The sequence below is a fragment of the Ctenopharyngodon idella genome, chromosome 21 (assembly GCF_019924925.1).
Source record: "Ctenopharyngodon idella isolate HZGC_01 chromosome 21, HZGC01, whole genome shotgun sequence".
Lineage (NCBI taxonomy): Eukaryota > Metazoa > Chordata > Actinopteri > Cypriniformes > Xenocyprididae > Ctenopharyngodon > Ctenopharyngodon idella.
Genome location: NC_067240.1, coordinates 12,280,578 through 12,303,903, shown reverse-complemented (window position 1 = coordinate 12,303,903; position 23,326 = coordinate 12,280,578). Strand labels below are relative to the sequence as shown.

Below are 23,326 nucleotides of genomic sequence, written 5' to 3'. Positions count from 1 at the left end.
CTACGTGACTCATTCAGCCAATCTCTTACACATAGATTTCAGATTTATAGCTTCAGTGTATAACAAGATATAAAAACACAAATAAGTGAAATTAAATGACAAATTTACTCCAAAATGAAAAATCTCTCATTTACTCATGCCTCATGTTGTTCCAAACTTCTTTCAAGAAACACAAAAGGTAAAATTCTGTCTGTTCACTATTGCATGGAAAAGAGCAACCAGCCTGTCAAAGTCTTCCAAATTTCTCATTTCTAGAAAGAAAATCATTCAAGTTTGGAATGATTCAGCAGAATTGAAGGAAATCATCTCGGGCATGTCTCCAGGCTTTGGTCACACCATCATTTTCAAAGTATTGTTCTGGATTCCTCTCATGCCTGCTGTGTTTCTTTTACAGTGCATTCAGGAGATTTGCTTTTGTCTGGAATAATAAAAACATATAGCAAAAACTCTCCATCAGCATTTTAACAAGTTAGATCACGGAGTGTGCCTTTAGATGCAAAATATTACTGAAAAATATTTGTAATAAAAAAAAAATAAAAAAATGGAAATAATTGAAGTTTGTTTTGTAACATCTATCTATCTATCTATCTATCTATACATGGCTTCACACACTGAACTAATAATTGAGACAAGGATACGCTGTTCTTTTGAACTTTTTATTCATCAAAGAGCACTAAAATATTAAGCAGCAGCTTAATATTGTAGGATTCTTTGATGAATAGAAAGTTGAAAAGAAAATGGCTTCTATTGGAAATAGAAGTTTTTTTTTAAACAATGTGATAATTAGACATACATACATACAGTATATATAAATAATGGCTTCACACACTGAGCTAATAAATGAGATAGAGGCATGCACCGCTGAGAATAACTCATATTTTATAGACAATAAATGTTCACCCACTTGGAGTACATGATCTAAAGCCATGGGAAAGGAGCTGACAGTAAACCAGAGAAGGTCTGATGTTATGACAAACTACATTATAGCACACTTGTAAGACTCAGGAATCATAACCACAACCAGAGCTGGTTTCATAGCTATAAATGGCGAGAGTGCCAGCTGCTTTCACCTACACAGAAACTGTGAAGTACAGACCTCTATTTCTGGAAGAAAACAGCATTCTGGCTGTTGATAGAGGGGCTGCTGGACTGTTTCAGACAGACAAGACTGTTACTCATCCAGACAGGCCTCTACTCCTCTAGCACTGTGAACATTACTCTAGAGAGGCTCCCTGAATCTCATCCTGCCCCAGTGTTGACATTCTCTGCCTGGTACTGTAAAAGAGGAGCCTACAGTGTAACCAGCCACTCAGATGCTGAAGTATAACGAACCACTGTCTATGAGAACTTCATGAGAGCATCAGGAGATAGAAGCTGTAGATACGATTTCCACAAACTGAAAGGTTCCTCTGCGACTCCCTTTCCTGACCCTCACCTCCTCACCATGCATTTATTTTGTCACTTTACAATGCTTAGGGTTTATGGGTCCTGTGACCTGTGGCCTTCAAGCAGATAAATCTCCACAGATTCTCTGGTGAGCGACCACACAATTGTTTATTGTTTGTTCATGTTAGTTCGCTGTGCATTAACCAATGTTAACAGATACAACTTTTGATTTTAATCATCTAATTAATATTAACTAAGATCAATAAATACTGCAGAATTATTGTTCATTGTTATCTAATGTAGTTAACTAATATTAACAAATTAATCATTGTTAACCGTTAACTAAAAGTAAAACTATTAAATCTTTTTCATTAACTGAAATAAAGCAGATATAAAAACAAAATATGAATATTATGTGGAAAAACTCAAATGAAAATTAGAAATGGACAAGTTGAAGTACTAAAATTACTCATCACAACGTAACAAAACTACTAAAATAAAATGAAATATGAAATGAATATATTAAAATAAAAGCCAATTCAAAATATGAATAAATGTTAAAATACTACATAATACTTAAATAACAGTGGACCACATATACTGTCTATTAACTAATTTCTCACAAAAAAAAAAAAAAAAAGACTGTTTTCAGTTTAAAGTGTTCATAACATAAAATCTGATATTTTTGGTAGGCTTTTTCATTTGCTCCATTTAGTTCTGCATCAGGATATTTGTATATTGAGTTTATTTATATAAAATAAACTCAGTAGCAAATCCTTAAAGGGTCATTTCACCCAAAAATAAGAAATCTGTCATCATCACCATCAAGTTGATCCAAAAATTTCTTCCTTCTTGATTCCACCAAGATTCTCAGTGAACAACTTAAAATTCATTCTGTTCCACAATCTGTTTATTTGGAATTACTTGAGGGTGTGTAAATAATTACAGAATCCTAATTTTTGGGTGAACTATTCCTAATATGCAGTTTGACATGTTGAATCTAACAGTTGCTTCAAATTAAACTTAATGTCACTGGTTGTTGATTTCTCATGCAACAAAAATGTTGTCCAAATAAAAGTGAGGTTATTCTGCCTGCTGTGAAGAACAAAAACACGAATCCGAAAAACTCAAACCCTCTCAGTGAAGAACAAACCAAGATTACTGTCATTTTGAAACAAGTATTTGGTTGGACACGTGGGTGTCCAACCAAATATTCATTTCAAAATGACAGTAATCATTTTGTAACCGGGGGAAAAAAACTTACAGCAGATAATACAGTCTAATGTGATGACAGTAATATGATTTACAAACCCCTGGACAGAGCTGAAAGTACAAAAAAGTAGTCCAAAAGTGTGAAAAGTGTGATGAACTGCCTGATTATCTTAAGAACTGACAAGCCGTTCACTAAAGGAAATAGGAACAAGATGAACAAAGCATGGCATACTTACATAGTGGAAAGACATTGAGCATCGGCATGAATATTTCAGAGCCATAAAGGTTGGATTTCATCAGTCTAGATGTGCCGTCAGAAAACATCAACTGAGCACAGCCTGCGAGACAGATCATTCCAATAAATAACAGCCATCAATCCCAGTGGACATCTGCATTACTGTATGATGTACTGTATGATGTACTGTATGATTTGCATTACTGTATGATGAAACTTATCTGCTTCACTGTCAGTTAACTTTGTTATGCTCTGTGCTTAAAAGAAACAATATTAAGAATACATGTGTACTGTATACTGTAAAAACATAAATTCATTTAAAGAATGATGTGGTTGCCATTGCCAGAAAGTAACTCTAAAAAATAGGGTGGCCATATTTCAGGCATTATGGGATATAGTTTACTATATAATGTTACTAGAAGCAACCTAGAAGCCATAAAACAAATAAGTTGTAAAAGAAGGCCACATGATGACTTTAAGTTATTCAAAACTAGCCTTTCCTTGACCTATGACTAATGAACGTAAATAGTTTGTGTTACCCATCATCAGGGTAACACACATGACATTAAAATGACCTAATAAACATGAACTAAACAACATTAAATGTAACTCAAACCACCACAATGTGCATAACTGATATGGACAAAAATTATATACATCTATTTAAATAACAATTAAATGTGTTCCATCACACAGGGATGTCCTTTAACTGTTTTCACTGTAAATTATAAGGGAACTTGTATTTACAAAAAGCATAATTTTAGCACACATTTTTTACTATTAATATATGTACATGTACTGTCTTGTTAAATACAATATATATTTTCATCATAAATTATAAGGTTATATATACATATTACTTACAGAAAAACGTTATTAGTACTTAAAAAAAAGTACATGTATAGTCACATGAAATCAAATGTAAGTTTTTGAAATATTTGCTAAGGTAACAACTAATTAACAGGTTTTTAATGTAGCATTTTCAAGAAAAAAAAAGAAGAAAATAAGCAAAATAAAACAAAGAAATGTCATTAATTAGTGACATTATGGCCTGGTTTCACAGACAGGGCTTAGATTAAGCCAGGATTAGGCCTTAGTTTTTTTTTTTTTTTTTTTTTTTTTTTAATATATCTCCGATTGTGTTCATCTGAAAGAAGATTATCATATACACCTACTGTAGGATGGCTTGAGGGTGAGTAAATCATGGGATAATTTTCATTTTTGGGTGAACTAACCCTTTAAGTAGCTTTTATAAATGTACCTTAGAAAAAACAACATTACTGGTGTGCATCTTGAGACAAAACAATGGCAATGGCTTATTTTAGGATATGTCAGTGCAAGTTGCTTTCAGTTAAAACAGCTCATTTTAATGTGGGACAAGGCTTAAGCCAGGGGTGGATATCTGAACCAAGTAAACTGTGATACCCTTCTCTTGTTTTAATGCTTCAAAGCTGCAAGCTACATCGGTGACATCTTACTGTGAACAGACACCGCAGAAGGTTATTTATTGGGCACTGATGAGATCTTTATCTCCAGCTTTCAAATACTTTTGAAGCATTATCTTCTTCCCCCCAGTAGTTTGGCCGTATACCCATTTACAATGACATAGTGGGCATGTTCTGCTTTGAAGTGTTCAGTCCGTATTCTTCCTTTCGGCTTATCTCACCTCCCATAACCTCCAATGAGACGTCAGTAGCACCCACTGTCATCCAGTTCACTTCACTGCTTCCTTCAGATTGTGTTTAAATGTTTGAAAGTCAAAATTTTCCGTGGCTAGTGCGAGTCAGTCGTGACCATGAGACTCTAATGCTGTGGAGTGGAAGGGTGTGAAATATGCAGGAAGAGTTAGAAGAGTCATCAGTATCAGTTTTCTGAGAGAGATATGTTGTCAGGTTAAGGTATAAGTCATGGATGAGCTCTGGGATCGCTCAAAAAACATTCTTGTTTTAATCAAAGTTCTCTTTGTCAACTTGACAACATGCTAGACGCCTCTAGACTTAAGTACATAGACTTTGCAAATGAGAAAGATCTAATGGGCAAACCTCACGGTGGAATTTAAGACGTCTAATAGTAAAATAAAATGAACTTTGTCTAAATTCTAATGACAAAAACACACATAGCAGTTAAAAACATTAAGAAATGTCATTAAAACACCACCTTACATTTAGTCCTGTCTATCTTTGGTCCGTTTCTACCCAGACACCAGTGGGAGGTCTTCACCTCCCTGACGGATCCTAAGGTAAAGCCTGACCACTTGTAGGAAACTCCACCGCAGGGCTCTCAAGTGTAATAAAGGCTCAGGATGATCCGTTTACATGAGCAGCTGTGTAAATGATGTCAAGACTTTCCAGGAAACCGCTCTGGGTTGTATTTGCAAAATATTCGACCTGATTCATCATTTACTAACGAGACTTGACGTTGCTTCACTTGATTTATCTTTGCACAAAAACATCCAAGGCCCACAGATTAGTCATCTTGCTTTTACTTCTCTTCTTCTTGAGTTTCTGCAACAGACATCACATCCAAGCTCCATTTCTGCTTGCGGTCTCAGCTGCACAAGATCTCAGACGTTAGAGTGTTTTTTGCGGTGTCTCGCATGTTCAATTATGAGAACGGTCCAATGGACCTGATAATTCCCTCTGTTTATATCTCCTGTGTGGTATCATCTGCTCATATTTAATCACACTGGATATTTAAGACTTTTTTTTTTTTTGCTTGACCCTAAATGCATTAATTTGAAGCCAGCAACTATAACGGTGAGAATTGGGTTTTTTTAACAGGTAATAAACAGGATTTTTTGTACGAATGTGCCTGCCAAGTAAATAAATGTAAAATTTTTATGTGTGAAAGAGGGACTCATAAATCAAAGGTGAAGAGACTGCCAATGAAATTACTAAGAACAACAGGCCAAATGTGATGGGAAATATAATGCAGTGTCAAATATTGCACTTCTGCCAGCCTGGTTTTTATAAGTGTGGTGCAGTGGTTAACACATGTGCTTTTAACATGTTGGTGCTCATGCAACAGACAGCTTTGAGTTCATTCCTTTTATCTCAAAATTTGTCTTGTAAATGTGGCAATCAACATTGCTCCACAAATACTGACAGTGAACTTGTATTAAACTAGGAACATTCCTTTTAATACATTAGCAGTGACAAGAATAAATGGTTGTGGATTACAAAGCATGTGTTATCTATTGTGTGCTCTTGTGAACACATCAGGGGTTCTTACCTTTGTTATGGGAAGCAGGATGTGGGATTTCCTACAAAAATCAATGGCTGCTCATGAACACTCTGCAGCACCTGTGTGGAACAGTGTGGGAATAGACAATTTCATGTTTGGTGAAACGAAAATTCAAAGCAACATAGAAATTATGATTGGTATTAAAAAGTTTCCAATTAGCATAAAAAAATTACACTTGTGGCATTGATCATGGGAACTCCTTTGTACAGACGGTCAGATTTCCTTGCTTCTATTGAAGATGCTCTTTGGATCATTTTCAAATCACAGACTTTTACCATTAAAAAAAAAAAAAAAAAAAAAAAAACTAACAGTAATATATTTTGAAGAATGTTTGTAACCAAACAGTTGTGGGGCACCAGTGACTTCCATAAAAAAATATTACGGAAGTCAATGGTGCCCCATACGTTTGGTTACAAACATTCTACAAAATATCTTCCTTTGTGCTCAGCAGAACAAAGAAATTTATACAGGCTTGGAACAGCTTGAGGGTGAGTAAATGATGACAGAATTGTAATTTAGGGGTGAACTATCCCTTTAAATTACTAAAATAAATTAGCAACATTCCCAATTTTCTAGTGGAAAAATTACTACTATGTCCCAACAGAAGGACATTGATTTCAAAGTTTTCTTTTATAAGGTTTCACAGCTGTGTTCAACACACAGTCCACGCAGATTTTCTTATAAAATGGAAGCATGTGAACACCACTTAATTAATTCATTGATACATAAAGCTTTTTTTCAGTTGAATCTCAGAATCAGTGACTGCCAAATCATCGCAACAATTGCTCAACTCCACTTTTCAGTATCTGCTGTACAGTATTTCATCCTCAATGACCCCTGCATCCCTCCCACACTCCCAGCATCTTGCTATTCTCCCATAATCATTCTTTCTCTCTGTCTTTCTCTCCGAAGAGTCAATTTGCACCAACCTTCAATTAAAGTTACAAATGAGAACTCCTAAATTCCAATCCTCTAAAGGGATTAAAAATGATACTACTGCACCTGTTAATGATATTTGCTCTGGATCACTCCAGTGAGGGATGAAAGGCAGGCAAGACAAAGCAAACTGCAGCTGAAAGGGCTGAGATTCCAGATTCAAAATAACTCATTCACACTCATGAGAAACACATGGGCCTGGTGCAATGTGATGGATCCAGCCTTATTACTAATACTTTGACTTCACAAAATAAATAAATAAATACCCTCAAATAAGGCAAAATTTGCTAGCTCAAGAACATGCCTTGACATTTGGCAGGACAGCAAAGGTGTATCAGTTTAGTGACGTTGATGTTGAAATCTGAGTTAAGTAGTAAATAATTTTTATATTGGCCATAAAATAGCTTGATTGAGATATGTGCAATATGATGAAGAAAAATGAGTAACGCTTACTGTACAAATTTATAATGTTTATATAACAAGTTTATTTTGGTATATTATTAAAGGTAATAGAGCTCTAGTCTGCAGAGAAGGTTGCTGAAATACTTGCATGCTAAAAAGCACCATTAATTTTTTTTCCTCTAATCATTGTCAGATCCCTGTCAAAGTGTCAAGAGCTCAAAGTCCTCAATTAATAAAAAATAAAAAGGCCTTCAGATGTTGAATTAGTAGCAGTGAAAAAAATGACCAAGACTTGGCTGCTACAGAGAAAAAAGCCATGGGAGTAATAAGACTTAGCTATATGATGTGGTGCTAAGTGACAATTTGTAATCAATGTCTGAATATCTCCCTGAGGAGTTCCAGGAAGTTCCTAAATAATGCTCCAAGAGATTTTATAACTAGACAAGCATTTTATGTCCTTAATGTGCTCTTTGTGTAATATACAAAACTGAGTAGATGGTTACGGCCTTTATTTTTATCTCAAATTTTCTTCCATGTCTTGAACATAAAGCATAAAGAAATATAACAGTGAAGGAAATTCTAGGTCTAATTCTAGGTTGGGAAATAATCATTTTGAACTATTTGAAAATAATATTTGCACTAATTTGCATTAAAATGTGCACACTTTTGTTTGTATGCCGTTAAATGTATCTTGTCTCGTCACACTTAGTTAGGAATTACATGTATCAAGTACCTGCATATTTTCAATTCAAATCAGACATATTTGAGAAAAAAAGTTGAGTAGTTTGCATCACTGGATGTTACTGTTGGTCGTTTAACATTTCTGTCACAAAACAATTGACATGTATTAAATGTTTCGCTATTTACAACTTATCTCACTCTCTTTCTATGTTAAACTGACGCTTCATGCTGGAACTTACGCTCTGCTTTTGTTAACAGTAAACCCCGCCCACTTTGATTTGATTGGCCATCTCAATCTTTTTGACTTTTTGAGTGTCTCGGTTACATATGTAACCTTAGTTCCCTGAGTAGGGAACGAGACGCTGCGTCGAAGCGCTGCGGGAACGCCTCTGCGTGATTGCGTCGTGAAGCACAAATGAAATCAGTCCAATGGAGTGATGGAACGTCATAGGCGGGTGACGTCACTGACCAGGAAACTATAAAGCCTACCCGAAAACCCATTCATTCAGCTTCTGGAAAACTGAAGCATGTCGCTTACGGGCATGCTGGGAGTATGGCAGGGTGACGCAGCATCTCGTTCCCTACTCAGGGAACTAAGGTTACATACGTAACCGAGACGTTCCCTTTCAAGGAAACTCGAGCTGTGTTGAAGCGCTGCGGGAACACTAATACCCACGTTGCCATATGAGCAAGTGACCGTTTGTGTGAAATCGATGCGCACACTAGGACGATAGCACCTGCGCCCCTGGAGTGGAGCCGAGGTCCAGTTCATAGAACCTCACGAAGGTATGCAGCGAGGACCAGCCTGCCGTATCACAAACTTCTTGGAGAGAAACTCCTGACAATAGTGCTTTGGAAGCAGCCATACTCCGGGTCGAGTAAGCTCGAACAGCCAAGGGTGAAGGCTGACCAGCCGACTCGTAAGCAAGTGAGATGGCCTCAACCACCCACTTGCTCATCCTCTGCTTAGATGCGGGGTGACCTTTCCTAGGTGACCCGAAAGAAACAAACAATTGTTCAGATTTTCCCCACAGGGCAGCTCTGTGGACATAAGCATCTAATGCCCTCACAGGGCACAGGAGATTCAGCTTTTCCTGGTCTGACGTCCGGAAGGGAGGAGGACAGAAGGCCTGCAGAACGATAGGCCTCACAATATTAGTGGGGACCTTGGGAATATAGCCCGGTTTAGGGTGCAAGAAGGGGGATAGCCCTGTGGAAAATCTTTCCTGCAGGAACTCCAGCACCGTGCCAACGGGGCAGTTAACTGGGTCCAACTGGTGATTTCCACACCATGAAGTGAATAATCTCCACTTCATGGCATAGAGTTTCCTCATGGAGGGAGCTCTGGAGTTGAGGATGGTCTCAACAACCTCAGTTGAGAGACCTAAACTCATGAGCTGGGCCCCCTCAGAGGCCAAGCCCATAGTTTCCACAACTCTGGGCGGGGGTGAAGGATCGACCCATGTGCCTGAAAGAGAAGGTCCTTCCTGATCGGAATCTCCATCGGATAGCTGTCTAGCAAGGATATCAGGTCCGAGAACCATACTCGGGCCGGCCAGAACGGGGCCACTAGCAACAGACATACCCCGTCCTGGCGAACTCTCTCCAGAACTCCCGGGAGCAGCGCAATCAGTGGAAATGCATACAGACGTAGCCTCGGCCACGCCTGTACCATAGCATCCAGCCCCAGAGGTGCTGGGTTTGTCATGGAGAACCATAATGGGCAATGAGTAGTCTCTCGAGACGCAAACAGATCCACCTTGGCTCGACCAAAGTTCTCCCACAGGAGCTCCACCACCTCAGGGTGAAGTCTCCATTCCCCGGGCCTCAGCCCCTGCCTCGACAGGATGTCTGCTCCCAAATCGAGGTACCCTGGGATATATACTGCCTCCCAGCTCCCAGGGGGAGTACGAGTGGCAACACTCTGCTTCTGCTGTTGTCTGTGGGAGGAGCTTGGACTCGGCTGCTCCTGCCCAGCAGCCGCAGAGACCTGGGTTCGGCGGGGAAGAAACTGTTGTAAAGCCGCAGCTTGTTTCTTCAACTCAAGAAACCTCTCGGTGACAGTAGATATAGCGTCACCGAAGAGGCCAGAAGGGTTAAGCGGAGCATCCAAGATGAAGGTTTTATCTCTGTCTATTATTTCTGTGAGATTCAATCATAAGTGCCTCTCCGTGGCCACCAGGGCTGCCACAGACCGGCCGATAGACTTGGCCGTCTCCTTAGTGGCATGGAGAGCTAAGTCAGCAGACTGACGCGGCTCCTGGATGACATCCGCCCCTACTTCTTCACTTTCCCCCAGGTCTCTTAGCAGTTCGGCTTGGTATGACTGCAAGATGGACATAGTATGCAGACATGCCGCAGCCTGACCTGCAGCCGAGTACGCTTTGCCCACCTGCGCGGATGTAGCTTTAAGAGGCTTGGTGGGAAGTGTCGGGGCTTTGAGGGACGATACAGACTGAGGGGAGAGATGGCTCGCAAGTGTCTCTTCCGCCTTTGGCATCGCCCCATAACCGTGCCTTCTCATACCTAACACGTTACTGTATGTTGATGTTTGTGGTGTATATATACGGTATGAGACAGGTAACGGTAAGCCCCGACGTAGAGGTTGAGCTGATCTAGATGGTAAATATCTTTTCATCTTTTCATGCTCTTTACTTGCAGCTCCCGTTTCTCGGCCGGACAGTCAATGTTTAATTTAGCCATGGCACGAGTTAAAACCTCCATCAGCTCCTCACTAGCAGGGGACTGAAGTGGCGAGTCTTCAGTCTCTCCTGTTGTTGCACTAACAACATCCAATTCCTCAGAACTGGATGCCATTAATGTAACTGCATCAACCGGAGCGGAAGAAACCGCAGCGCGTGCTTCCTGATTTCGAATTGACACATCGGATCTGACAGGTGAAGGCTGAGATAGGGCAGCGCCCGTCCCTAACCCCTCTGTCAGATCCATTTGCGAACCTCACGACCTGAGACGCCGCTCCGCCTCAGCAGAAGCGGGACCCGAGCCCCGTGGAACGTGAGCTGAGCCGCTCTCCTCAAAGAGGGCTCGGCGGGAGCGCAGCGTTCTCAGCGGGAGAAGCTCACAGTGCTCGCAGGCAGCCCCCTCGAGAGCTGCCTGGGCGTGCTGCGCTCCCAAACAAACAACACACATTTGGTGTGTATCCCCACCCGTAATAAAACGAGGGCAGGGATGAACACACTTCCTGAAATGTTGTTTGCTCGCCATGATATATATATATATATGTGTGTGTGTGTGTGTGTGTATATATGAATGAGGACAGACAACAATAAATAGGACAAACGATTTCACATGAAGCGCTTGCTGAAGGCACAGAAGCTGAATGAATGGGTTTTCGGGTAGGCTTTATAGTTTCCTTGTCAGTGACGTCACCCGCCGATGACATTACGTCACTCCATTGGACTGATTTCATACGTGCTTCACGACGCAATCACGCAGAGGCGTTCCCGCAGCGCTTCGACGCAGCTCGAGTTCCCTTGAAAGGGAACGCTTATATCGCTGAGGCAGACCAGACTAAAAATGTCTTCCTAACAACTTAAGGCCAATTCACACCGCACCGACAAACGCCAACGAACAAGTTGGCCGTTGGATTTAGAATTCTATGAGAAAAAACTGTCATGTTCACACTGCCCCAACAAACACCGACAAACGAGCCACAGAGAGTCAAGTCTGACTAGGAAAATTCCACAAGTACATACGTGTAACCATGTTAAAAATATTGTCAGGCAAGTTTATTATATTAACAATATAGTATCATATATATTTTCATTGTATTAAAGTATTGAGGCAAAACAAAAATACTAACCTGAAATCGAAGAGCTGTAGCCATCGATCTGATCGCAACCTATTGCGTTGCGGTTGGTATACACCGGTTTTTAAACTTTTTTTAGCGCGACCCTTTTTATTTATGTGACCCATAGGCCTATACAACCATGTAGCTAAACAAGCCAAAACGAATTAATTCAAAACGAAACTGAAGGTAAACCTGCGCTGCTCTCATGGTGGTTACCTCTCTCTTTCGGTGAAGTGGAGCAGTGCTCTTGCTGAATGGTACGGATTGCACTACGGACTATTGTACCTTTTATATGTTTTTTTTTTTTAACTGTATTTTATTTTTTATAATGAACAAGCTGTGATGTCACGTTTCTAGTACTTTGTTGTGTGTGCGTGAGGCGCGGGCGCGATCAAACAGCTGTCTTTGCAGGGGACTTGCCTCCTCGTCATGACAACGGTTCGTGGCCAGGTCAGATTACGTCCGAGTTTGTTGCCGTTTGTTGGTAAACTGTTCACACTGCACATTTGATGCTTACAAATATGTTTTAAAAATGTTAAATGTTATCATACACACTCACATGAGAAGACTTTGTTCATTTCGCCAGAGAAGAACTGGCCTCCTGGCTGAGCCATGGTTTCTGGCAAGGTTTTATTCTCCATATCTGTCACCTGATTGAGTTTTGGCTCCTTGCCACTGGTGCCTTTGGCTTGTTTAGTTGGGGTTTAAAAGACACTTAATATTCAGTAATGTTATTGATTTGACTGCGCTAATGAGAACAAACCATGTCTTCTGTAGAGTGCAGCTGAATTGAACTCATTTCATAATTGAAGAGCTTTACACAGTAATTGAACTGAACTGAATCAACACTGAATTGACTTGAGCTTTTCTTCTGTGGAGGTGTTTTACAGAACAATTTGAAATTGTCTTATATTTGATGAAGTTTGCATCATTGATCATTATTTTTCTGTTTATTACTGTGAAGCTGCTTTGAAACAATCTGCACTGTATAAAGTGATATATAAATAAATGCGACATGACTTGGTTATATACTGGTTATATCTTTGTTCATTTTGTAAATTAAATGGATACTTCATCCACAAATAAAAAAATACTTCCTTTTCTTGAAACATAAATGTAAAAAAAAAAAAAGAAAAGAAAAAAAAGGTTTTGTCCAAACAATGAAAGTCCAAAACAGCATTGAAGAAACTCATAAATGATCTAAATTATCTCAAAATTGCCATGTTTGGGTGAACTATCCCTTTAAGGCTATTCTTAAACCACATCTGGAGTTGTTGGAATTAAATCAATGGAAGCCATAATTTTGATATCACTGCTTAATCCAGTGAGGTTTCTTTAGTAAAACCCCCAATACTTGTCTACTTAATTCATTATCCTCTGAGGGAATATCTATAAGCCACTGAATCTACATCACCATTTTATAATACCATGAATAAACTTGCAGAGAACATCTAATCCCCATTGCAACACAGACCAGCAAGGGAAGGAGGCTTGGTTATTTGCCAGCCTCTGCAGAACAGACCTTGCAGCATTTTTTGCTGCAATAACTGAAACTGTATTATACCCTGAAATCAAGAACAAACTGCTGGTAATAGCCCAAAACATTACTGTACTCTCTAGTACAATGTGTGCAGACTGTAATCTGTGCAATAGCGCAAAAAAAAAAAAAAACATTTCACAAATTTGGTTGCATTTAGATAATGTTGCATTTCCTTTTAAAAAACAGAAGAAAGTTCTGCTTATCTTGACAACCAGTGATTAATTTAATTTATCGGCAACGCAGGTCATAACCAACCCTATTGCGCCATATTAGCCCATTTCACAGAACATAACAGCAAGAAGACAAATGAACGGTTTCACAAAAAGATGGACAAGAGGACATTGGACATATGGTGTCTGCCATTCCTCCGCCACAGACGGTTTGATCCACCACATGCCAATAGCGCAGCGGACCCTCATGAGCCATTTCCTTCACATGTTGCTAACGGTTTTCCACCGACACGACTGGTCTTTTGAAGTCCCTTTTAAGAGCACAATTATTCCCCCTTCCAGACAGTACACTCACTTCTCACCTTTTTAATAAGCCACTCATAGACAAGTGTTTGCCTCTTTTACTCGCTCTCTCTTTCTTACTTATTTCCCTAGAAGCCTAAGTGCTCCCATAAATTCTCTGTCACTTGGCTGCAAACACGGTCGCCCCTCTCACCAGGTTGATTCTCCTGCTAGTTTTGAGTCACTTGTGAAAAGGGACCTCCACGCTTTGATTTTCAGTGAGTCAGGTGTGACTGAATATAAAAGCAGCCATTAGAGGGAACGAGACTTCAGAGGCTCGAAGGTCCCTGAGCTGCATTAAGGTAGTTCCTCACAAGTTCATCACGTTCTGCAGTCTGCTCAATAAAGAGAAGGACAGCGGATTTGGGAATGATGTCATTAATACTCTGATCCTGTCTGTTTTGATATGCAATTACTACATCTGGTTCCAATTAGGCGTATTAGATTTTGATGGCGATGCTGTTGAGTAGGTTTGGAGAATGCATGTGGTCTTTCTGAAGGCAAAATGCATTGACAACTAGATGCGATGTAATTCAAACTAGAGGCTAAAGTTTGTGAACAAACTTTGATGTTGGCTTGAGAAACCTAAACCTTGAGCCAGGACTCGAACTTCAGTCGCATGAAGCACAGATGCGGCATATGTCAGAGTAGGGGCGAAGCCAGAACATTTTTCAGGGGTGGCCAGGTAAGACCCAGTCATTTCATTAGGGGTGGAAAAAATAATAAATAAATAATAAATAAATAAATTTAATTCCTGCTTCAAATCTACCGTGACCGTGCATGGAATACATTAAAACATAAACAGATTTCTTGTAGCTAACTGCATCTCAACAAACACTGGTTAAACCAGTCCCACTGCAATAACATCCTACAGATTACTATTCCTTGAGTCATTTTTCCCCAATATTGTCTGCTGCTTAAACATCTTTACCATGTGTGCTTAGTCAATTAAGTTAGTTGATTATTGTATCCTGTTGTGCAGGACTTCACGGTTAACGCTACTGAAACACCCCTCATTTTTGTAGGGGCGGTAGGCTACACATCAGGGTTATTATAGTTTTATTTTAGTTCTGTATTTGTTAAATTTCATTTAATTTAATTTTTAATTTCAGTTTTGTTTCAGTTAAATTTAATGGTGTATAAATAGTTTTGATTTCGTTTTTATCTTATGATAAAAGTCTTGACGTGTATTTGACAAAGGTGGAATAAATTATCAAAATCAAAAGGCATATTTAACACTAACAAGCTACAAAAATAAAATTTAAAATAAGCGTGCATCACCGATTCTGACACTAGGTGCGTCCCAATTCGCGTACTTATGCACTATGACATTTTTTAAGTACAAACAGTGCGAGTAGTGCGTTCACACAGAAAATTCCAAAAAGAAAAAGAGCACTTTAAATACCCGGATGATGCACTAAATTAACGGAAACGAAGTGTGGAATGTTGGACACTACATGCACTCAGCTGTCGCAGCTTTAATTACGTAGCGGAGGGAGAGGGGGTATCGGACTCCGTTTTAAAATGACAAAATAACTTTATACAACTCACGTACTACATGGATGAGTACATACTGTAGTGTTTAAGTACATAGTATGTAAGTGCATAGTGTATAGTGCGTCATTTGGGATGCAACTACTGTTTCTGTGCGCGCGATCTACACGTGGAGAGCTACTAAATATATGTGTGCAACAATTATGTAGCAACACATAAGTTTAGAACAGCAACTAACTTACCTGTACAATAAACTGTTTAAAAAAGTGCTTTCACCCAATCGATAATGAATATCCAGATGGTATAAGCAAGCATAACTTGTGGAGCACTAGCCTATCTATCAGATTATGCATTTATTGGTAATTTTAACTGACAGAAATGGAGAGTAAAAGTAGACATAAAAGATTTCTTCTCCTGTTGCCCCCTCTATAGGATAGCATTAGTATTACAGCCAAATGTAAATGTATGGTTTTTTTTGTTTTGTTTTTTTACATTTTTGATCGCCATTTGGGCCTATACGAAAGCCCGAAGTCCAATCAGTTAGATAATACATAGCAACAAACTTCAGAACAGTTTTAAGGTCTGTACCGAGTTTAGTGCTTGTAGCAGAGACCTCTAGTAGCAGCAGTTGAAAATGAAGTCTCAGAAGAACATATATATGTATGTGTGTGTGTACAGTGTACATTTATTATATTTTAGATCGAGGATTATAAAAAAAATGAAGCTGTTGTAAATGTTTAAATGTTATGTGCTTTTAAATGCATAAATGTCATATTAAAACAATGATGTGCAAAGCAGAACTTTCATTCCACATTATGTAATACAGCATGAAAATCCCAGGATAAAATGGAAAAAAAAAAAAAAAAAAAATACTTAATTCTATAATTATAATTCTAACTCTATCCTCTAAATATGATTTGAATGGCTGAATATTTGACTTCAATGCTTTATCCTGAAGTACTTTTCTAAGTAATATTGGTCAACAGCACCATCTAGCTGAGACAACAGCTACTTTGGTGTACTACACTAAAGGCCTATGGCAAAGGTGGGATGCAGAAGGATCGTTCTTGAGTTCATTTCTTGGTAAAGAATAATATAGCTTAAAATCTTAAAACTAATCTGTTCAAGTAAAGCTACTGGTATTTCTGCCATGGCAGGCACTTCAGTGTTCTGGTGCTCTAATGTGGTGTCCATTTGTTTGAATTATTAGATTGTATCCTTTAAGGACAAAGGAGTCTTACCACAGGGTACAGTGGTGACATTACCCAGAATTCAGTTGGCATGACATCTAAGAACATTCTGATGCTGTGCGCTCAGAGTAAGACGTCTCTGGATCGGCCTTTAGGCGCTGACAGTTGCTCTCTCCTTGCCAAAATGGCATCTAAAAAACATTGACAGTGGCCTTCTTCACCAAAGCAGCAATTTCAAGAAATTACCAACAGGAAATGGAACTCACATGCTGGCCTGTGTTGTTCTTGTTTTTGTGTTCTCAGGGAGAACTTTGCAAAATAGAGGCATGTAAAATATGAAAATCCTCATTTTGCACAGTATTGTTTTGACAGCACAAGGAAAATTTTTTTTAACTCTTGTACAACTTTCTAAATATGACAGTAATACCATTATTTCAGCTTTACCGAATTGGTAACACTTTACAATAATGTCTCTTTTGTCAACATTAGCTAAAGCATTAGCTAACAATAACATTGAGCAATATGTTTTTACAGCATTTATTAATATTTTAGTAAACGCAAATTATTAATATGACGAATAAATGCTGTAGAAGTACTGTAACGTCATGTTAATCTAATTAACTAATGTTAAATTTAATCTCATTATAAAGCGTTACCACAAAACTGTTACTCATAAGATCTAAGAGCTAGTTAGAATTGCAGCAAGTTTGTTGATGGCACCAAAAGCACACGAGCATCAAGGTACAGTGTTCCAGCTGATTATATAATAAAACCTCAATGCAGAATCACCATTTGCCATGAAATTGAAGCCAGGACTGTGCTCTTCCTGCCTCTGTGAATCTGTATTTCAAGCTGTGTTTACATATTTGTAGAATACAAATTAAGAAATCAATACTTGGAAAGTATTTTAGTGCACAAAAAGTTCTTACATTAATCTGTAATATTTCTATATTAATATTTAAATGATGCTACAGTAACATAACGTCTCTAAACTCACCCCTAATCCCAATATTATTTTATTATAAATTGTTTAAAATATGTACCAATATTGATTAATTGAAGACAAATAAGAACAAATTCATAAGTTTAATTACTAAGCAAAAATCCTTTTCTGACTCAATAACAAATACAATAGAAAACAAAAAACTCAACTGACTATGAGCTGATCATGAAATATGACAGATAAGATCTCAATATCATGGGCATTCAACAGGCCAGTTTTTTGCATTTAATCTCTTCTCTTCAGAAACTGAAATTGACAGTATCAGATATTTGTTGAACATTTTCTGATGTATCATCAAATGTATTTTTGTACATTATGAACTCGTTTAGTAATCCAATGGCACTCTGAAAGCAACTGCAAGGCTCTCAGGAAAGGTAACGGATAATCAAAAAGAAAAGATGCCTATTTCTAGGTAATAGACAGTTAATACACGTCATACAAAACACTGCTATATTTTCTATGAAAACGGGTTTATATCTTATGCATCCCTCAAATTACATTCAAAAAGCTAAAAAAATTGTACTAAACCAGGTAATGAGCTAGGCTTTAGTGCATGGATAAAATAACATCTAAACCATGCTCTACAGGTGAATAGCATGTTTTCAAGTGCTAATGTATATTTCTTAACACTTACAAAGCGTGTTTACTCTTTAGGTGTCAAAAAAATCCTTCGTTCGGCCCACATTTAAGTAACTCCTGAAGTGGGGAAGTTTGTTTATCCTTACACTGACAAACAAACTACCATCTCATCTTTTCCGAACCTTATTTGTTGTAAAAACCACAACTACACTGAAGTGCTAGGGCTAACTCACCCCTCACTGTGTCACTGGAGCCTTTAGTACATAACTACCTACAGTAATTGTTTAACATGTGATGACTTCATTACTATTATGTGCAGGCAAATTCAACTGTAAAGCTAAAATGTTTTAGTGCAGCAGGCTGGTTGAACCAAGCATAATGCAAAAGAAATATAGTGCAGCTTCAAATGTTATGGCCTCCAGAACACTACCATGGGTTTTAAAAATGAGCAGAGGCACAAGGACACAACCCATCAGGTGTCCTGGAGATGGCAGGTAAACGCTGGCATCAAAGAAAGACTGACTACTGACTGAAGAAAGTGCATTTGGCAGATGGGCATTTTGTCAAAGCACATGCTCTGAAAAAGTCGAGAATTCTGAAAAACTACTTAAAAATGTCATAATGTCCTACAACACTGAGCAACTTCACTTTTCACAGCATGCAGATACTATAGGTGGCTACAATTTAAGTCCACATAATACAACTGAAAAAGAAAGCCAATACGGTTGTAAAAGGTGCATTGTGATGGACTGCTCTGCAGGCAAACATACTAGAACACACATTGTGCTTTGTTTTTGCATTCTACCTCAATGCAAACTGACAAATTCTGATTACCTTGCAACAGAATCAAATACTGATCAAATTCTTTGACAATATACAAAAATAAAACTGTTTTCAAAATAGATTTCAAAAAATCACTGACTGTAGATTGTGTTTTTGTCTGGCACTGCATGAGCTACGAGATTGTGCACACATCAATTGTTTTCCTTTTTTTGTAAATCACTCAAGTTCGCTGTACGTTTCCAAAATATCTGGGGAAAGCCAATGACAATGTTCTCAATTGCAATGCTTGAGTACAGATGTCATTCTGATTGATGGATCCTGGACTTTAGTTCTCAGATGAATTTCCTTTGATCAATGTTTTTTTGGCAAATCATGAACAACTGCAGTACTGGCTCCTTCACTTGGCCTCGGTTGGCATTTTGCACATTACAAGTATCTGTTTCAAAGCCTTTTGCACATCTTCATCCATCTGACCCTAAAGAGAAAGGTTTCAGAGTTTAAAAATTCTATTCTGAACTGTGAGAAAAAAATGAAACAATTTAGTAATAAGATAATACAGTATATGGATGGGAATAAATGCAATATCATTAAATAAATATATAGAATATTGTTGTAACTGTGGTACTATGACATTGCAGTATCTTTAACAGAGGAAACACGTTAAAGGGTTAGTTCACCCAAAAATGAAAATTCTGTCATTTATCACTCACCCTCATGTTGTTCCACATCTGTAAGACCTTCGTTTATCTTCGGAACACAAATTAAGTTGAAATCCGAGAGGTTTCTGTCCTTCCATAGAGATCTAACGCAACTACCACTCCAAGCTCCAGAAAGGTAGGAATAACATCATTAAAAGTACTCCATGTGACTCCAGTGGTTTAACCTCAATTTTATGAAGCGATGCGAGTGCTTTGTTTGGGCAAAAAAAAAAAAAAAAAAAAAAAAAACATAATTTACCACTTCACTTACAAAAATATTGATCTGCAACACGCGTTGACGAGAGCTTCAAGACACATGCGTTTTGTGTTCACACGAGAGCTGACATTGTTGCATGAACATGCTTTGGATAATATTATTTGTAAATAAAGTGGTAAATTATGTTTTTTTTTTGCACAAACAAAGCACTCATGTCACGTCAAAACTGATTTTAAGCCACTGGAGTCACATGGAGCACTTTAATGATGATTTTCCTACCTTTCTGGACCTTGGAGTGATAGTTACTTCTCAGACTCTGACTTCATCAAAAAGATCTTAATTTGTGTTCCAAAGATGAACAAAGGTCTTACGGATATGGAAGGACTCAAGGGTGAGTAATAAATGACAGAATATTCATTTTTGGGTGAACTAAACCTTTAAAATGTCAATATATTATGTGTACATACTGTAATAAAAAACTGATACGAAAATCAATACAGACCTGGACAGCATAAAGAAGGTGCATCCGGTAGACTGAGACAATTTCATGATGACGTTTCTTGGACTCCTATTGCACAAAAAGAGCAAATACTGTTATGTTTGGAAAGCTATTTTGAGCACTAAAGTGAGTGCATGATGCATCCGTCATGCTCATACAAAACAAACATCATTTTCTCTGCTGTTATATATTACACACTATCGTTCAAAAGTTTGGGGCCAGAAATGAATAAAAATGGATGCATGATCTAAATTGGTCAACAGTGACAATAAATGTATAATGTTACAAAAGATTTTATTTCACATACATTTTCCCACAAAATTAAGCAGCACAACTCTGTTTTCAATATTGAGAATAAAGAAATGTTTCTTGAGCACCAAATCAGCATATTAGAATGATTTCTAAAGGATCATGTGATGTGCTAAAAAAATCATCTTTGCCATCACAGTAATAAATCACATTTTAAAACATGTTAAAATAGAAAACAGTTGTTTTAAATTGTAGTATTTTACACTTTTGAACAGTTCACTTGCCAATAATGAAACAGAACATTAGATGCCTTGCTAATTTATGGCAGAACAAGATTTGTAACATACAGCAAGCTGATATTGCAGTTGTTTGATCTGCTGCTGGAGCGAGTCCACCTGCTGGCTCTGTTGTCTCTTAGGGGTGCTAGTGGTGTACGAGAGCTGTGAAAGGCTGTTCAGAGCATCCTTCAACTTCATGATTTCCTTTGAGAGCTCATCTATCTGTAGATAATAAACAAACATGACACATTGAGCTTTAATATGACACAACTGCATCAATTTAGACAGAACCGTGTGTGAGAGAATCAGCACCTTTTTATTCTTCTCTCTCTCTGAGATCACATGGTTCTCCACCTGCTTCTTCAGCTGGATAATGATATCCTGAGCCTCCTTGTACCTGGTATTCAATGCACTGCACTCTTGCTCCCTGCACACTGCCAACTCCTGTGCCGCTTCTCTCTCATTCCTTCCGTCCTTCACCTCCTGCCAAGCAGCGGTCACCTCCAGGGCCATCTCATCCTGTTTCCTGAGAGCATCCTTCAGTAGGTGGTTCAGGTGACTTATCTCACCCTCCAGCGTCTCCCTCATCTGCTCATATTCCAGTCGGGACAATGAATCATCTGGAGTTACATCCTTCTCAACTGTCAGTCTGTTCTGCAAAGCGTCCACCTGCAAGGTCTTCTGGGCGAGCTGCTCTTTAAGAACTTCAACTTCCAACTCTAGGTTCTTAATAGCGTTCCCCAAGGATGCCACGACCTGGGTGTGGTCTGCAATGGCTACAGATGATTGAGCCTGGTTTTCAGCATCTTGTTTAACCTGGGCTATTTCTTTTAGCGCCGCTTGATGCTTAGCCTCCGTGTCCTTCAGAATGTTCTGCATGTCCTTTATCTTGAACACCAGCTCTTGAATTCTCTGCTCATGCTCCTCCTTGGTGACACAGACCACGTCTGCCTGGTCCTTAGGCTCTGAAGCTTTGGCCTGCAGCTGGTTGCGGGCAGCACTAAGCTCGCTTTTGGCCTCGCTGTACGACTTTGAGAGCTCCAAAAGCCGCCGCTGCAGCCCATCGATAATCTCGCCGAGCTCTGCCTTCATCTCCTCGAAGTCTTTGGCAGCAGCCTCTACCGGCACAGTGCCACGAAGGGCCTCCTGGAGCATCTTGATCTCCTCTTGAGACTCCTTGTACTTCTCAATCAACAGCGTCTTCTCCTGGTTGATGTTTTCCACCAAAACATTGTAGGTGTTCTTTAGTTCTTGACGCTCTTCTTCAGATAGACGGACACTTTTGAGCTGAGCCTGAAGATCCCTTATCAAACAAGTATCTTGCTTTTGCTCCTCCTGTGACTTGGCCAACTTTCCCTTCAGTTCTTTAACCTCCTGCTCCAGGCAGCTTTTCAAATACTGAAACTTCTGCACCACATTGTCCTCTTGTGGACTCACAGAATCTCCCCTCAGCTGTAACTCTTGCAAAGCTTCTTGGTATTTTTGAGTATCTTCGCCCATGCTTTTAGATGCAACTTCAATCTTCTCAAAGTCAGTGTTGAGTCTGGCCTGAAGGGAGCGGTTCTCCATTCTGGACTCTAGAAGTTTAGTCTGCAGATTCTCCAGTGCATCCCGTAGCAATCCAATTTCTTTATCTGTACTCAACCTCACATCCTCCTCCATCTCATTCTTGATTGAGGAACTGCTGATGTCCAGAACAGACACCTCTGAAAGATCCTCTTCATCCACAGTGTGGATATGCATGTCGCTGGAGAGCTCAAAATCAGCACGGGTGGAGTGGTACGAAGCATTGGATTCGATGCTGTTTGGACGGGAATTTCCCTGGCCTTCCTCTCCTTGAGGAGCTGGACGTTTCTACTCGGTGAGAAAAGATAAATAATGTTGAAAATCAAAATAATGACTTGCAATGCACATCTTTTTTTCCAAATTCTTTTCCTTAAAGTGCAGTGTGCAATTTCCGAACCACCAAACAGATTTGTAAAAATTTCCAAACAGGTTTCCCAGTCTAACACTGTTTATAGAGGCAGTCCTGCCCCAAACTCTGGCCACTGGTTGTCTGTCATGGCATGACATGGCAATATAAGGTAACCTACAAAGTTTCAGCTTTATGGTCAAACATTTTTTACACTGAGTTACCTTTATTATTTGGGCAAGCTGCTGGTTTTCCAGGGAAAGAGAGGCTATCTTTGCTTGTAGGGCTGCAATCAATGACAAATTTGCATTCTCAGACTGCTCCATCTGTTTCAAAACAGGAGGACAAAAGATTATTTTACAATATCCTTTTTTTATTGGGCCTCAGACAAAAACTCACTTGGGACCGACAAACTGCTTCCTTACGATCTGTTACTACACTAAGTGAAGTCATGCAGGCCACCACA

The 23,326-nt window shown here is 38.9% G+C and overlaps 1 protein-coding gene across 8 annotated transcripts in view; it reads right to left on the bottom strand.

The window, feature by feature from the left end:
• Positions 1-17,714: 17,714 nt before the first annotated feature.
• rai14 (retinoic acid induced 14) overlaps positions 17,715-23,326 on the bottom strand; it is a 43,141-nt gene continuing 37,529 nt past the window's right edge. For all 8 annotated transcript variants that reach the window (XM_051877706.1, XM_051877708.1, XM_051877707.1 and 5 more), the window contains 5 exons: positions 23,085-23,186; positions 21,261-22,802; positions 21,018-21,170; positions 20,425-20,490; positions 17,715-19,482 (listed from right to left, as the gene is read on the bottom strand). In XM_051877706.1, the coding sequence (XP_051733666.1) occupies positions 19,405-19,482; positions 20,425-20,490; positions 21,018-21,170; positions 21,261-22,802; positions 23,085-23,186 (1,941 nt within the window). In that variant the 3' untranslated portion in view covers positions 17,715-19,404. The remainder of the gene's footprint in view (positions 19,483-20,424; positions 20,491-21,017; positions 21,171-21,260; positions 22,803-23,084; positions 23,187-23,326) is intronic.